Source organism: Pseudophryne corroboree (genome assembly GCF_028390025.1).
Source record: "Pseudophryne corroboree isolate aPseCor3 chromosome 3 unlocalized genomic scaffold, aPseCor3.hap2 SUPER_3_unloc_12, whole genome shotgun sequence".
NCBI classification, from domain to species: Eukaryota; Metazoa; Chordata; class Amphibia; order Anura; family Myobatrachidae; genus Pseudophryne; species Pseudophryne corroboree.
Window position 1 is genome coordinate 1,098,028 of NW_026967500.1, and position 15,437 is coordinate 1,113,464.

The following is a 15,437-nucleotide window of genomic DNA, read 5'->3' on the forward strand; positions in this document are numbered from 1 at the left end:
CTGTGGAGCCCCACCGTCATGCGGCGGACTTGGAAGAAGCGGGGGAGGACTTTTGCTCCTGGGAACCTGCTGTTTGTTGCAGCCTTTTTCCCCTACCTCTGCCTCTGGACAGAAAGGACCCGCCTTTTCCTCGCCTGTTTTTCTGGGTCCGAAAGGACTGTACCTGATAAAACGGCGCCTTCTTAGGCTGTGAGGGAACATGGGGGAAAAATGCTGACTTCCCAGCTGTTGCTGTGGAAACTAGGTCCGAGAGACCATCCCCGAATAACTCCTCACCCTTATAAGGCAAAACTTCCATGTGCCTTTTAGACTCTGCATCCCCTGTCCACTGCCGAGTCCATAAGCCTCTCCTAGCAGAATTGGACAATGCACTTATTTTAGATGCCAGCCGGCAGATCTCCCTCTGTGCATCTCTCATGTATAAGACTGAGTCTTTAATATGCTCTATGGTTAGCAGAATAGTGTCCCTGTCTAGGGTGTCAATATTTTCTGACAGGGAATCTGACCACGCAGCGGCAGCACTGCACATCCATGCTGACGCAATAGCTGGTCTAAGTATAATGCCTAAGTGTGTGTATACAGACTTCAGGATCGCCTCCTGCTTCCTATCTGCAGGCTCCTTGAGGGCGGCCGTATCCGGAGACAGTAGTGCCACCTTTTTTGACAAACGTGTGAGCGCTTTATCCACCCTAGGAGGTGCTTCCCAACGTGCCCTACCCTCTGGCGGGAAAGGGTACGCCATTAGTAACTTTTTAGAGATTACCAATCTTTTATCGGGGAAAGCCCACGCTTCTTCACACACTTCATTTAATTCTTCCGATGGGGGAAAAACTACGGGTAGTTTTTTCTCCCCAAACATAATACCCTTTTTAGTGGTACCTGGGTTTATATCAGAAATGTGTAACACCTCTTTCATTGCCTCAATCATGCAAAGAATGGCCTTAGTGGACATTAGATTTGACTCATCGTCGTCGACACTGGTATCAGTATCCGTGTCGACATCTGCGTCTGCCATCTGAGGTAGCGGGCGTTTTAGAGCCCATGATGGCCTTTGAGACGCCTGGGCAGGCACGAGCTGAGAAGCCGGCTGTTCCGCATTTGGCATGTCATCAAATTTTTTGTGTAAGGAGTCGACACTTGCACGTAATTCATTCCATAAAACCATCCACTCAGGTGTCTGCCCCGCAGGGGGTGACATCACTTCTATAGGCATCTGCTCCGCCTCCACATAATTTTCCTCCTCAAACATGTCGACACAGCCGAACCGACACACTGCACACACACAGAGAATGCTCTAACAGAGGACAGGAGGACCCCACAAAAGCCCTTTGGGGAGACAGAGTGAGAGTATGCCAGCACACACCAGAGCGCTATATAATGCAGGGACTAACTGAATTATGTCTCCTATAGCTGCTGTTATATTTACTGCACCTAAATTTAGTGCCCCCCCATCTCTTTTTAACCCTTTTCTGTAGTGCAGACTGCAGGGGAGAGCCAGGGAGCTTCCTTCCAGCGGAGCTGTGAGGGAGAAATGGCGCCAGTGTGCTGAGGGAGATAGCTCCGCCCCTTTTTCGCTGACTTTTCTCCCGCTTTTTAATGGATTCTGGCAGGGGTATTTATCACATATATAGCCTCTGTGGCTATATATTGTGATATATTTGCCAGCCAAGGTGTTTTTATTGCTTCTCAGGGCGCCCCCCCCAGCGCCCTGCACCCTTAGTGACCGGAGTGTGAAGTGTGTATGAGGAGCAATGGCGCACAGCTGCAGTGCTGTGCGCTACCTTGGTGAAGACTGATGTCTTCTGCCGCCGATTTTCCGGACCTCTTCTTGCTTCTGGCTCTGTAAGGGGGACGGCGGCGCGGCTCCGAGAACGAACACCAAGGCCAGTTCCATGCGGTCGATCCCTCTGGAGCTAATGGTGTCCAGTAGCCTAAGAAGCCCAAGCTAGCTGCAAGCAGGCAGGTTCGCTTCTTCTCCCCTTAGTCCCTCGGTGCAGTGAGCCTGTTGCCAACAGGTCTCACTGTAAAATAAAAAACCTAACATATACTTTCTTTCTAGAAGCTAAGGAGAGCCCCTAGTGTGCCTCCAGCTCGGCCGGGCACAAAAATCTAACTGAGGCTTGGAGGAGGGTCATGGTGGGAGGAGCCAGTGCACACCAGGTGACCTAAAGCTTTCTTTAGTTGTGCCCAGTCTCCTGCGGAGCCGCTATTCCCCATGGTCATTTCGGAGTTCCCAGCATCCACTAGGACGTTAGAGAAATAGGATTTTAATACCTACCGGTAAATCCTTTTCTCCTAGTCCGTAGAGGATGCTGGGATCCACTTCAGTACCAGGGGGTATAACGGTTCTGCAGGAGCCATGGGCACTTTAGGACTTTTCAAAGGGTGTGAACTGGCTCCTCCCTCTATACCCCTCCTCCAGACCTCAGTATAGAAACTGTGCCCAGGGAGACGGACATTTTTCGAGGAAAGGATTTACTTTCAAGTTAATGGTGACTTATTGTGTAACTACAAAATTAACAACTGCAGGTAAAGTACGCACTGGGTCGGGTGCCCAGCATCCTCTACGGACTAGGAGAAAAGGATTTACTGGTAGGTATTAAAATCCTTTTTTCTCATATGTCCTAGAGTATGCTGGGGTCCACTTCAGTACCATGGGGTTATACCAAAGCTCCAGTACGGGCGGGAGAGTGCGGATGACCCTGCAGCACAGATTGACCAAACTTGAGGTCCTCATCGGCCAAGGTATCAAACTTGTACATTTTAGCAAACGTGTTTGACCCTAACCAAGTATCCGCTTGGCAATGTTGTAATGTCGAGACCCCCCGGGCAGCCGCCCAGGACGAGCCCACCTTTCTAGTAGAATGGGCCTATCTTTCTAGTAGAATGGGCAATCCTGCCGTGGAATGAGCGTGCTGAATCGTTCCTCTGATCCAGCGCGCAAAAGTCTGCTTAGAAGCAGGACCCCCAATCTTGTTGGGAGTATACAGGAACAACATAGTCTCTGTTTTCCGTAACCTAGCTGTTCTAGCGACATAAATCTTCAAAACTCTAACCACATCTAGAGACTTTGATTCAGTGAACGTGTCAGTAACTACTGGCACCACAATAGGTTGGTTTATGTGGAAAGAAGAAAACCACCTTTGAAAGAAATTGCTGGCGAGTTCTCAACTCTGCCCTATCTTCATGGAAGATCAGGTAAGGGCTCTTGTGAGACAAGGCCCCCAACTCAGACACCCGCGTTGCGAATGCCAAGGCCAAAAGCATCACCACTTTCCAAGTGAGAAACTTCAACTCTATCTCCTGTAGAGGTTCAAACCAATTTGATTGAAGGAACTGCAATTCCACAGTAAGGTCTCATGGTGCCACAGGAGGCACAAATGGAGGCTGGATGTGCAGAACCCCTTTCACGAACGTCTGAACTTCTGGAAGGGAGGCCAATTGTTTTTGAAAGAAAACTTAAAAAGCCAAAATCTGGACTTCGATTGAAACCAATCTAAGGCCCGCATCCACACCAGCCTGCAGAAAATGGAGGGAAAACATATATCGACCGAAACACCCACTGGGTCACCAGTGCATCCACTGCTATTGCTTGAGGGTCTCTCGACCTGGAACAATATCTCTGAAGCTTCTTGTTGAGACGAGATGCCATCATGTCTACTTGAGGAATTCCCCAAATACTTGTCACCTCTGCGAAGACTTCTTGGTGGAGGCCCCACTCTCCTGGATGGAGATCGTGTCTGCTGAGGAAGTCTGCTTCCCAGTTGTCCACTCCCGGAATGAAACTTGCTGACAGAGCTCTTGCATGTCTTTCTGCCCAGAGGAGGAACTTTGTCACCTCTGCCATTGCCGCTCTGCTTTTCATTCCACCCTGACGGTTTATGTACGCGACTGCTGTTACATTGTCCGACTGGATCTGCACGGGTTGAGCTTGAAGAAGATGTACCACTTGTAGAAGGCCGTTGTAAATGGCTCTCAATTCCAGCACGTTTATGTGAAGGTAGGTTTCCTGACTTGATCGATTTCCTTGGAAACTTTCCCCCTGTGTGACAGCTCCCCAGCCTCGGAGACTTCCATCCGTGGTTACTAGGACCCAGTCCTGAATCCCGCACCTGTGTCCCTCTAGCAGGTGAGAACTGTGTAACCCCTACATGAGCGAAATCCTGGCTTTGGAGGACAGGATTATTTTCCGGTGCATGTGTAGATGGGATCCGGACCACTTGTCCAACAGGTCCCGCTGGAATACTCTGGCATGGAATCGGCCAAACTGTATGGCCTCGTAGGCCGCTACCATTTCCCCCCAACAACCGAATGCATTGATGGTTTCAGAATATGTTTGACCATTCTCTGGATTTCCAGAGCCTTTTCTACTGGAAGAAATACCCTCTGTACTTCTGTGTCCAGTATTATCCTCAGAAAGGACAATCTTGTCGTCGTCCAATTGCAACTTTTGAAAATACATGATCCAACCGTGTTGTTGGAGTATTGACAGGGAGAGTGCAATGTTCTGCACCAACCATTCCCTGGATCTCGCTTTTATCAGGAGATCGCCCAGTTAAGGAATTATATTGACGCCTTGTTGTCGAATGAGGACCATCATCTCTGCCATCAAATTGGTGAATACCCTCGGTGCCGTGGAGAGTCCGAACGGCAATGTCTAGAACTGGTAACGGCAATCCTGTACTGCGAATCTCAGATAAGCTTGGTGAGGAGGATAAATGGGAAGATGTAATGTCTACTGAAACCATGAAGTCCCCTTCCTCCAGACTGTAAATCACTGCTCTCAGAGATTCCATCTTCACTTGAACCTTTTCAGGTAGAGATTCTGATTTTTCAGGTTTAAATTTGGTCTGACCGAGCCGTCCGTCTTTGGAACTACGAAGAGGCTTGAATAAAACTCTTCTTCTTGCTGTGACAAGGGTACCAGGACAATGACCTGATCCTGACATCATTTTTGAATTGCAGCTGTTACTACTTCTCTGTCTGGAAGAGAAGCTGGCAAGGTCGATTTGAAAAAACGGCATGGGGGGGGGACCTCTTGAAACTCCAGTTTGTATCCATGGGACACTATTTGTAAGACCCATGGGTCCAGGCCAGATTGAAGCCAGATCTGACTGAAATATGTCAGACTTGCTTCCATCCGAGCGGACACCCACAAGGGAGCCCCAGCGTCATGCTGCAGATTTGGCAGAAGCAGGGGTTGAATTCTGCTCTTTCTTTTTCATCCACTAGGGGTCACTGGAGTACTCTTGGGATATGGACGGCTTCCACCGGAAGAAGGCACTGAATAAATTAATTTTGAGACTACTCCTCCCCTCCATATCCTGCAGCACTTCAGTGTTTTTTCTGTGCTCGACACAGTTAGAAGGCATAGTGGAGCTCGTCCACAAAGTATTGGATTTTTTCTAAGTTTTTTTTTTTTCTTCAATTTCCACGTCCTTTCCCCCCTTCTAACAGGCGTGGGTCAGGGACAGTGGAAGCGGCTGAGTAGCCGTGAGTGTCGGACCTCTCTGTAAAGAGCTCCCTCACTCCACTTGCAGGCTGCCTGCAGGAAAGCTGGACGGAGCTTGGATGAAAGCCCCGTCATAGACTTCTGTCACGGTCCAGGTATGTTGGGTTGGGGCGGTCAGCGCTTGCTGCCGCTCCACTGTTGGGGATTGTTGGGTACTCACCGCTGCCCGGAGCGCGTGTACATGGGCCGCTTCACGGTCCAGGCGGCGCGCTCTCACTCTCCGGCTCCCAGCATCCTAAGAGACCGCTGCTCCCTGCGCAGCAGCAGCGCTGCTTGGCTACACAGACACGCCGCTATGCTGTGTGTGGCGGGCGGGAGCACGTGTGCATAGGCCGCTCCACGGCTCTATGCAGCACGTTCTCTGCTTCCGCCATCCGCCCGCAGCAGCCGAGGAGTTCCGTTGTCCGGGGTCTACAGGACAGGCCGCTCACACGGCCCTTTGCAAAACTTCCACAGGCCCAGACCCGGTGCTGTACGCGGAGGTCGTGGGAGTGGGGGGGGGAGACTTTAACAGTATTTGGCAGTGTCAAGCTTTTAGGAAAGACTTGGTGCTTAATATGTTTAATGTTCTCCTGTCTGTTCCAGGTTTCCTATTTTACATCTCGGCTAAGAGTGGTACTAGGGGAATTTTGGGGTCAGTTTTCGTATTGCTGGCAGGCACTGCACTTGCCTAGATATATACCAGGAACTTTGGTGTTTTTACTGAGTCGTGCAGTCTGTCTGTGTGGAGTTTGTATTGTCTGTCTTCATAATGAGTAAGACACCAGCAAAATCTAAGAAACATTTGTCATGTCATGTCTGTAAGAGTGTGTTGCCTGATGGATCCACCACATGTACAGCATGTGTTGTTAATACAGCCATAAATACGATTTCCATTCCAGAAGTAAAGCCAGCATCTCAGGACCCGCCATGGGCTCTACTTGCAGATGTATTAGTGGGTTTACAATCAGAGCTGGCCGCCTCTCGTGAAGAAAGAGAGGCGGCAAGATCTGAGTTTAAGATGAGACCATTTGAGGGGGAGTCTCAAACTGGTCATAAGTCCACCTTGAGTGGAAAAGATAAGTTTCCTTTTCCTACTAATTTTCCTGTCTCTGGGATACTAGATCTCACTGAACAGGATTATGAGGAGGGCGAAATAGAACAACAGTCAGAAGGTGACGATTTTGACAGCCCAGGTATTGACAATCTCATCAGAGCAGTTCGTCAGTCGCTGGAGTTTACGGAAACTGAGGAGCCACTGACGAATGATGAAGTAGTCTTTACTAAACGACAGAGATCTCCGATGTGTTTCCCTATCTCGGAATCTCTTAATAAAATGTTACTGGAGTCACGGAAAAATCCGGACAAACGGTTTTCGATTCCTCGTAGATTTAAATCGAGTTACCCGTTTCCAGAAGCCATGACAGCTACATGGGAGAACCCACCATTGGTGGATTCATCCGTATCTAAACTTACGAGGAAGTTAACCATACCAGTTCCAACTGCTACTACGCTTAAAGACCCTGCAGATCGTAAAATAGAGGCTATGCTAAGGTCCATGTATACAGCAACTGGAGTGCTGTTAAGACCTGGGTTGGTTGGCATTTGGGTTACTAAAGCTTTAATGGTATGGATAAAAGAGCTCAAATCGGCTCTGCAAGATGATCATCTTATACTTCTCGCGGATCAAATCTGGGAAGCTGCTAAATATCTATGTACAGCTTCTACTGACGTCTGTCAGCTTACTTCTCGCCTGTCCTCATCGCTAGTCACAGTACGACGAGCACTTTGGCTGCGTTCGTGGCAGGCGGAGACGGAGGTTAAAAAAGGTATAGAGGCATTGCCTTATGATGGCGAGAAACTTTTTGGTCCTGAATTGGACAAATGGATTTCTGAGGCTACTGGAGGGAAGTCTGTTTTTCTTCCATCGCCTACAACTATACCTAAACGGAAATATTCTGGTCCGGCGTTCAAATCCTTTAGAACTCAGCCCTTTCGTGGGCAGGGAGGAGCAGTCACGCCGGGCAGAAGAGGTCGGGGACGTAGTGCCCGACAATCCAATGCACGTCGTCAAGACACCAAGACCACTAACAAACCAGTGGCATGACGGGCTCCCAGCCCATCTCGGATCTCCAATTGTGGGAGCACGCCTTCAGAGTTTTCAGGGGGCGTGGCTGCAGACGTCCACAGATGGGTGGATCCGCAATTTAGTATTAGAGGGTTACAAAATAGAGTTCGATTATCTTCCGACAGGAAGGTTTTTCACGACAGGACTGCCTGTGTCGGACGACAAGAAAGCAGTTCTGCAGGTTGCCATTCAGTCTCTGCTGAATGCTGCAGTGATAATTCCGGTCCCTGTGCAGGAACAGGGGCAGGGTTATTATTCCAGTCTGTTTCTGGTACCAAAACCAGATGGCTCAGTCAGGCCAATATTGAACCTAAAAGGTCTCAATCATTACGTCACTTACCACAGATTCAAGATGGAATCTCTCAGGTCAGTAATTGCAGGGTTAGAGCCACAGGAATTCATGATTGCACTAGATCTCAAGGATGCGTATTTGCACATTCCGATTTGGCCACCTCACCAGAGTTTCTTAAGGTTTGCGATAAGGCGAGACCATTACCAATTTCAGGCTCTACCGTTTGGCCTCTCATCAGCGCCTCGGGTATTCACCAAGGTAATGTCCGTGATGACAGCTCATCTCAGGTCCCTAGGGGTAATAATTGTTCCGTATTTAGACGATCTACTCATAAAAGCTCCGTCTCAACAATTGCTTCTCCAACATGCCTTACTAACTTACAATGTACTAGTTCAGCACGGTTGGATAGTCAGTTTAAAGAAATCACATCTAATTCCGTGTCAACGACTTCAATTCCTAGGGATGATTCTCGATACAGTAAAACAAAGGGTTTACCTGCCACAACAGAAAGTACAGGGCATTCGTCATTTGGTGCAATTAGTGCTCAAGCCACGCACAGTCTCAGTACATTTGTGCATTCGCCTTTTAGGCACAATGGTGGCGGCTTTCGAAGCACTTCAGTTCGGAAGATTTCACTCACGTCCGTTTCAACTGGAGGTGTTAGCACAGTGGTCGGGATCACATCTGCAGCTGCACCACAGGGTGAGGTTGTCACCACAAGTCAGGGTGTCTCTTCTCTGGTGGTTAAAAATACACAATCTATCTGCAGGGAGACGATTCGGCGTCGCGAATTGGACAATTCTGACAACAGACGCAAGTCTCAGAGGTTGGGGAGCTGTAGTTCAGAGTTATCGGCTCCAGGGCCTCTGGGCGGATCACGAAAGATCGCTATCCATAAATGTTCTGGAACTCAGGGCGATTTACAATGCTCTAAGACAAGCGGTGTACAGGTTTCGTTTTCAGACTGTTCAGGTGCAGTCAGACAACGCGACGGCAGTCGCATACATAAACAAACAAGGAGGAACGAGAAGCCGCATGGCTATGCGGGAAGTAGCTCGGATCCTCAGATGGGCCGAATATCACCAGGTGATATTATCGGCAGTGTTCATTCCTGGAGTGGACAACTGGGAGGCAGATTTTCTCAGTCGTCGGGATTTTCATCCAGGAGAGTGGGCATTAAATCCAGAAGTATTTCAGATGTTGATCCAGAAGTGGGGTTACCCTCAGGTGGATCTAATGGCATCCCGCCACAATCATCAGGTGTCAAGATATGTGTCCAGAACAAGAGATCCAGGGGCAGTGGCGGTGGATGCTCTCACAGCCACGTGGCCATACAGCCTTGTGTATCTGTTTCCACCGTTTCCGCTGCTCCCGTTGGTGCTAAAACGGATCAAGAGAGGGTTCGTCACAGTCATTCTAATAGCGCCTCATTGGCCTCGGAGGGCTTGGTTCTCGGATCTCCTCGGGTTACTCGCAGACGATCCGTGGCCACTCCCACTACGTCCGGACCTGTTACAACAGGGTCCGTTCCTTTACCCCGATTTAGCGCGGCTGCGTTTGACGGGGTGGCTGTTGAAAAGGCCATCTTAAGGAAAGAGGGCATTCCTGAGTCTGTTATACCAACCATGGTACGAGCTAGGAAGCCGATTACGGCAGCTCATTATTATAGAATTTGGCGTACTTATATAGGTTGGTGTGAAGCTCGGAAATTTCCGACATCGTCTTTTAAATTATCCCGTCTTTTGTTATTTTTACAAATGGGGTTAGATGGAGGACTACGTCTTTCCACACTAAAGGTGCAGGTATCTGCGTTGTCAATTTATTTTCAAAGGAAATTGGCCTCGTTGCAGTCAATACATACGTTTCTACAGGGTGTAAAGAGGATACAGCCTCCTTTCATTCCACCTACAGCACCATGGGACTTGAATCTGGTTTTAGATTTCTTACAGTCCGATTACTTTGAACCCTTACAACAAGTGGATATTAAATTTCTCACTTGGAAAACGATTTTTCTTTTAGCCTTAGCTTCGGCTAAGCGTGTTTCAGATTTGGGTGCCTTGTCATGCAAGTCACCGTATTTAATTTTTCATGATGACAGAGCGGAACTTCGGACGAATCCCGTTTTTCTACCAAAGGTAGTGTCGTCTTTTCACATCAATCAACCAATAGTAGTTCCTGTGTTAACAGGAGATTCTGGAACGTTGGATGTGGTTCGCGCATTGCGCATCTATGTTTCCCGAACGTCTACTGTGCGTAAGACAGATACGTTGTTTGTTCTTTATGACGCAGCTAAGAGGGGTTGGCCAGCCTCTAAGCAGACCTTATCCAGATGGATCAAACTGACTATACGTCAGGCTTACCTTGATGCTAAGTTACAGCCACCTACTTCAGTAACAGCTCATTCCACACGTTCTGTGGGGACGTCATGGGCAGCGAGTCGTGGGGCTTCTACGACACAGCTTTGCCGTGCGGCTACTTGGTCGTCAGTGCACACGTTTGTGCGCTTTTACAAGTTTGATACGTTCGCGGCATCAGCATCTAGCTTTGGCCGTTTAGTGTTACAAGTGCCAAACAGCTCTCCCGCCACGGAGGAGACTTTGGTACATCCCAAGAGTACTCCAGTGACCCCTAGTGGATGAAAAAGAAAATAGGATTTTGGTACTTACCAGGTAAATCCTTTTCTTTGAATCCATAGGGGGCACTGGACGCCCACCCAGAGCAGTTTACCTGTTTTAGGAGTCCAGTGGTTCTTATGGTAACACACTTTCACGACTGGTTTAAATTTAACAAGGGTTAATCAGTTATGGTGTCAACTGTTTAGTTGTCTGTTACGTTGTGTCAACTTTATTGTTGTCTGTGAGACTATATGTAATTCTCCTTTTGTCAATCTCTCTATCGATCCTGTTCGGCTCAGTAAAAAACACTGAAGTGCTGCAGGATATGGAGGGGAGGAGTAGTCTCAAAATTAATTTATTCAGTGCCTTCTTCCGGTGGAAGCCGTCCATATCCCAAGAGTACTCCAGTGCCCCCTATGGATTCAAAGAAAAGGATTTACCTGGTAAGTACCAAAATCCTATTTTCTATCCAGGAGACGCCGTAGACTTTTTTTCTTTTCTTTTTTTTTAGCCGAAAGGACTGCATCTGAGAGTGATATTTATTTTTCGCCTGCGCAGGAGCATAAGGCAAGAATGTCGACTTACCTGCGGTAGTCGCAGAGACTAACGCATCCAGCCCAACTGCAAACAAGGCCTCACCTTTATACGGGAGAGCCTCCATATTTCTTTTGGAATCTGCATCAGCATTCCACTGGCGAATCCACAACGCCCTCCGAGCTGAGACTGCCAGGTTAGCGGCTTTTGTACCCAAGAGCCCAATATCTTTCATGGCCTCTAGCATGTATGCAGCAGCGTCTATTGATATGACCTAACGTTAGGAGAATCTCGTCTCTATCTATTGTGTTAATTTCCGATGACAGGTTATCTGACCATTAATAGCCCAATCACCCATGCGCAATGCAATGGTAGGCCTGAGCAGCGTACCATTGGCAACATAAATAGATTTTAACGTAGTCTCCAACTTGCAGTCTGCCGGCTCCATTAGTGAAGCCATCCCAGGCGCAGGGAGAATCACCTTTTAGATAACCTTGACAGGGTACTGTCTAACACGGGGGGTGACTCCCATCTTTTCCTGTCCTCTGCCGGGAAAGGATAAGCAACCTGAATCTTTTTGGGAATCTGAAATTTCTTTTCTGGGTTTACCCAAACTCACCCAAATAGAGTATTTAGCTTCTGAGAAGGAGGGAAAGTTACATTAATTTTCTTTTCTTTATAAAACTAAGCCGTCTCCTGAGGTAGAGGAGGGGCTTCCGTAACTTTTATAGCAACAATTATGTATTGAATGCTTGTTGCCAAAATAGGATCTATCCCCCTGGAATCACTATCGTCGACACAGGGATCAGAGTCCGTGTCGGTATCAGTATGTATTATTTGAGCAAATGATCTCTTATGTGACCCAGAGCGATCCCCTGTGGATGAAAAGGCAGAACCATAAAAAAATCACATCTTCCATTGATTTTCTCCAGCTCTCTGCATGAGACTCAGACTTATCCAATCTCTTACTGATATGATTCACACTATAACGTAATTGTTTCACCCATTCAGGCTCGTGGTGAGCCGGCAGCGCCACCACATTACAACTCTGTGTCCCTAAAATGGCTCCCTCAGGGGAAGAACACCCTGCCTCAGACATGTCACACGCATGCGCAATCACACCACAGACAATCCGGGGCTTATAGGGGACAGACCCACAGTAAAATCTGTCAGAGGGAAACAGATAGGAGCAGCCAGCTCACAACTCAGCGCCAGTAACACAATGTCTGTGAAAACACAAAATGCCCACTGACATGCAGCGCTGTTTATGATGTAAATACACACTATAAAGCACCAACTTCCCTTTGCCCCCCCGTTTTGCACCCTGATACTTGTATTAAGTAGTGGAGGAGGACCAGCGTTGTCTCTGCAGCCTGAGGAGAGAGAGAAAATGGCGCTGAGCAGTATGCTGGATGACTGAGGAGGAAGCCCCGCCCCCGCAATGGCGCATTTCTCCTCAGCATTTATGAGGTAAATGTATTATACTGGCAGGGGTAGGGCTGTGCCTCGGCATCTTATGTCCTATTTCTGCCAGTTTTGTAGGTTATATGCTGCCCAGGGTGCCCCCCCCCCAGCACCCTGCAGTGCCTGTGTATGTGTGGGCAGCAAAGGCGCGCTGCGCTCCCGTCAGCCGCGCGGTACCTTTAGCCGTCACCTTGATCGAAGATCTCTCTTCTGACACTCGCCTGTCTTCTGACTTCTGGCTCTGTGAAGGGGGTGACGGCGTGCTGTGAGCATCTAGACACGGCTAGCGTTCAGATCCCTTCAGGAGCTAATGGTGTCCTGTCGGCCAGAAGCAGAGCCATGAAACGCTTCAGGAAGTTGGTTCCTACTTCTGCCCTTTCAGTCCCACGAAGCAGGGAGTCTGATGCCAGCAGATCTCCCTGAAAATAAAAAACGAACATAAGTCTTTTCAGAGAAACTCAGTAGAGCTCCCCTGTAGTGCTTCCAGTCTGCCTGGGCACATTTTCTAAACGGAGGCCTGGAGGAGGGGCATAGAGGGAGGAGCCAGTTCACACCCTTGAAAAGTCTTAAAGTGCCCATGTCTCCTGCGGAACCGTATATACCCCATGGTCATGAAGTGGACCCCAGCATCCTCTAGGACGCATGAGAAACAAAAACCACTATAGTGACATTTGCATACAGTCAGATTAGACTGAGGTGAAACAGTATAATATCAGTGTATAAGACACACAGCTCCTCTACAGATCATATAGTGACAGTCACTTTGGTATATTGGGGAGACCCTAAATCCCACCTACCTGATCCTCCTGTGGGGTCCTGTGATTCTCCTCTGTACAATCCTGGGAATACAGAGGACGGAGACATCTCTCTGGGGTATCTCTGTTACTGGGCCCATCTGTAGGAGACACACAGTGACTGAGTACAGTGTATATATGTGATTATCAGATGATGTGTGTATATAGGGGCCCCCATACCTGCTCTCCCCTGTACAATACATGACAGTCTCCTCTTACCCAGTGATGTGAGGGGCCGGTGATTCTCCATCATCAAGTCCTTGTACAGACCCCTGTGTTCCTCTATATACTCCCCCTCCTGCATGGAGACATAGACAGTGATATCCTGACACCTTAAAGGAACCTGACACACACAGTGATACAGTCATCACCCAGATACATCCCCCGGTGTTACTGTATAATGCCCCATTCCCAGCAGTCACCTCCCCAGTCATCACCCAGACACATACCCTGGTGTTACTGTATAATGTCCCATTCCCAGCAGTCACCTCTCCAGTCATCACCCAGACACATCCCTCGGTGTTACTGTATAATGTCCCATTCCCAGCAGTCACCTCTCCAGTCATCACCCAGACACATCCCCTGGTGTTACTGTATAATGCCCCATTCCCAGCAGTCACCTCTCCAGTCATCACCCAGACACATCCCCTGGTGTTACTGTATAATGTCCCATTCCCAGCAGTCACCTCTCCAGTCATCACCCAGACACATCCCCTGGTGTTACTGTATAATGCCCCATTCCCAGCAGTCACCTCTCTAGTCATCACCCAGACACATCCCCTGGTGTTATTTTATAATGTCCCATTCCCAGCAGTCACCTCTCCAGTCATCACCCAGACATCATCCCCTGGTGTTACTGTATAATGCCCCATTCCCAGCAGTCACCTCTCTAGTCATCACCCAGACACATCCCCTGGTGTTATTTTATAATGTCCCATTCCCAGCAGTCACCTCTCCAGTCATCACCCAGACACATCCCCTGGTGTTACTGTATAATGCCCCATTCCCAGCAGTCACCTCTCCAGTCATCACCCAGACACATCCCCTGGTGTTATTGTATAATACCCCATTCCCAGCAGTCACCTCTCCAGTCATCACCCAGACACATCCCCTGGTGTTACTGTATAATGCCCCATTCCCAGCAGTCACCTCTCCAGTCATCACCCAGACACATCCCCTGGTGTTATTGTATAATACCCCATTCCCAGCAATCACCTCTCCAGTCATCACCCAGACACATCCCCCGGTGTTATTGTATAATGCCCCATTCCCAGCAGTCACCTCTCCAGTCATCACCCAGACACATCCCCTGGTGTTACTGTATAATGCCCCATTCCCAGCAGTCACCTCTCCAGTCATCACCCAGACACGTCCCCTGGTGTTATTGTATAATGTCCCATTCCCAGCAGTCACCTCTCCAGTCATCACCCAGACACATACCCTGGTGTAACTGTATAATGTCCCATTCCCAGCAGTCACCTCTCCAGTCATCACCCAGACACGTTCCCTGGTGTTTCTGTATAATGTCCCATTCCCAGCAGTCACCTCTCCAGTCATCACCCAGACACATCCCCTGGTGTTACTGTATAATGTCCCATTCCCAGCAGTCACCTCTCCAGTCATCACCCAGACACGTTCCCTGGTGTTTCTGTATAATGTCCCATTCCCAGCAGTCACCTCTCCAGTCATCACCCAAACACATCCCCTGGTGTTACTGTATAATGTCCCATTCCCAGCAGTCACCTCTCCAGTCATCAACCAGACACGTCCCCTGGTGTTACTGTATAATGTCCCATTCCCAGCAGTCACCTCTCCAGTCATCACCCAGACACATCCCCTGGTGTTACTGTATAATGTCCCATTCCCAGCAGTCACCTCTCCAGTCATCAACCAGACACGTTCCCTGGTGTTTCTGTATAATGTCCCATTCCCAGCAGTCACCTCTCCAGTCATCACCCAGACACATCCCCCGGTGTTACTGTATAATGTCAAATTCCCAGCAGTCACCTCTCCAGTCATCACCCAGACACATCCCCTGGTGTTACTTTATAATGTCCCATTCCCAGCAGTCACCCCCCCAGTCATCATCCAGACACGTCTCCTGGTGTTACTGTATAAT

At 48.8% G+C, this 15,437-nt stretch overlaps 1 protein-coding gene across 1 annotated transcript in view; it reads right to left on the minus strand.

Moving 5' to 3' along the window:
* LOC134983301 (zinc finger protein ZFP2-like) overlaps nucleotides 1-15,437 on the minus strand; it is a 294,273-nt gene that overhangs the window by 35,981 nt on the left and 242,855 nt on the right. Inside the window, exons 3-4 of the mRNA XM_063949015.1 lie at nucleotides 13,538-13,616; nucleotides 13,318-13,419 (exon numbers count right to left, since the gene is read on the minus strand). Of these exons, the coding sequence (XP_063805085.1) occupies nucleotides 13,318-13,419; nucleotides 13,538-13,571 (136 nt within the window). The 5' untranslated portion in view covers nucleotides 13,572-13,616. The remainder of the gene's footprint in view (nucleotides 1-13,317; nucleotides 13,420-13,537; nucleotides 13,617-15,437) is intronic.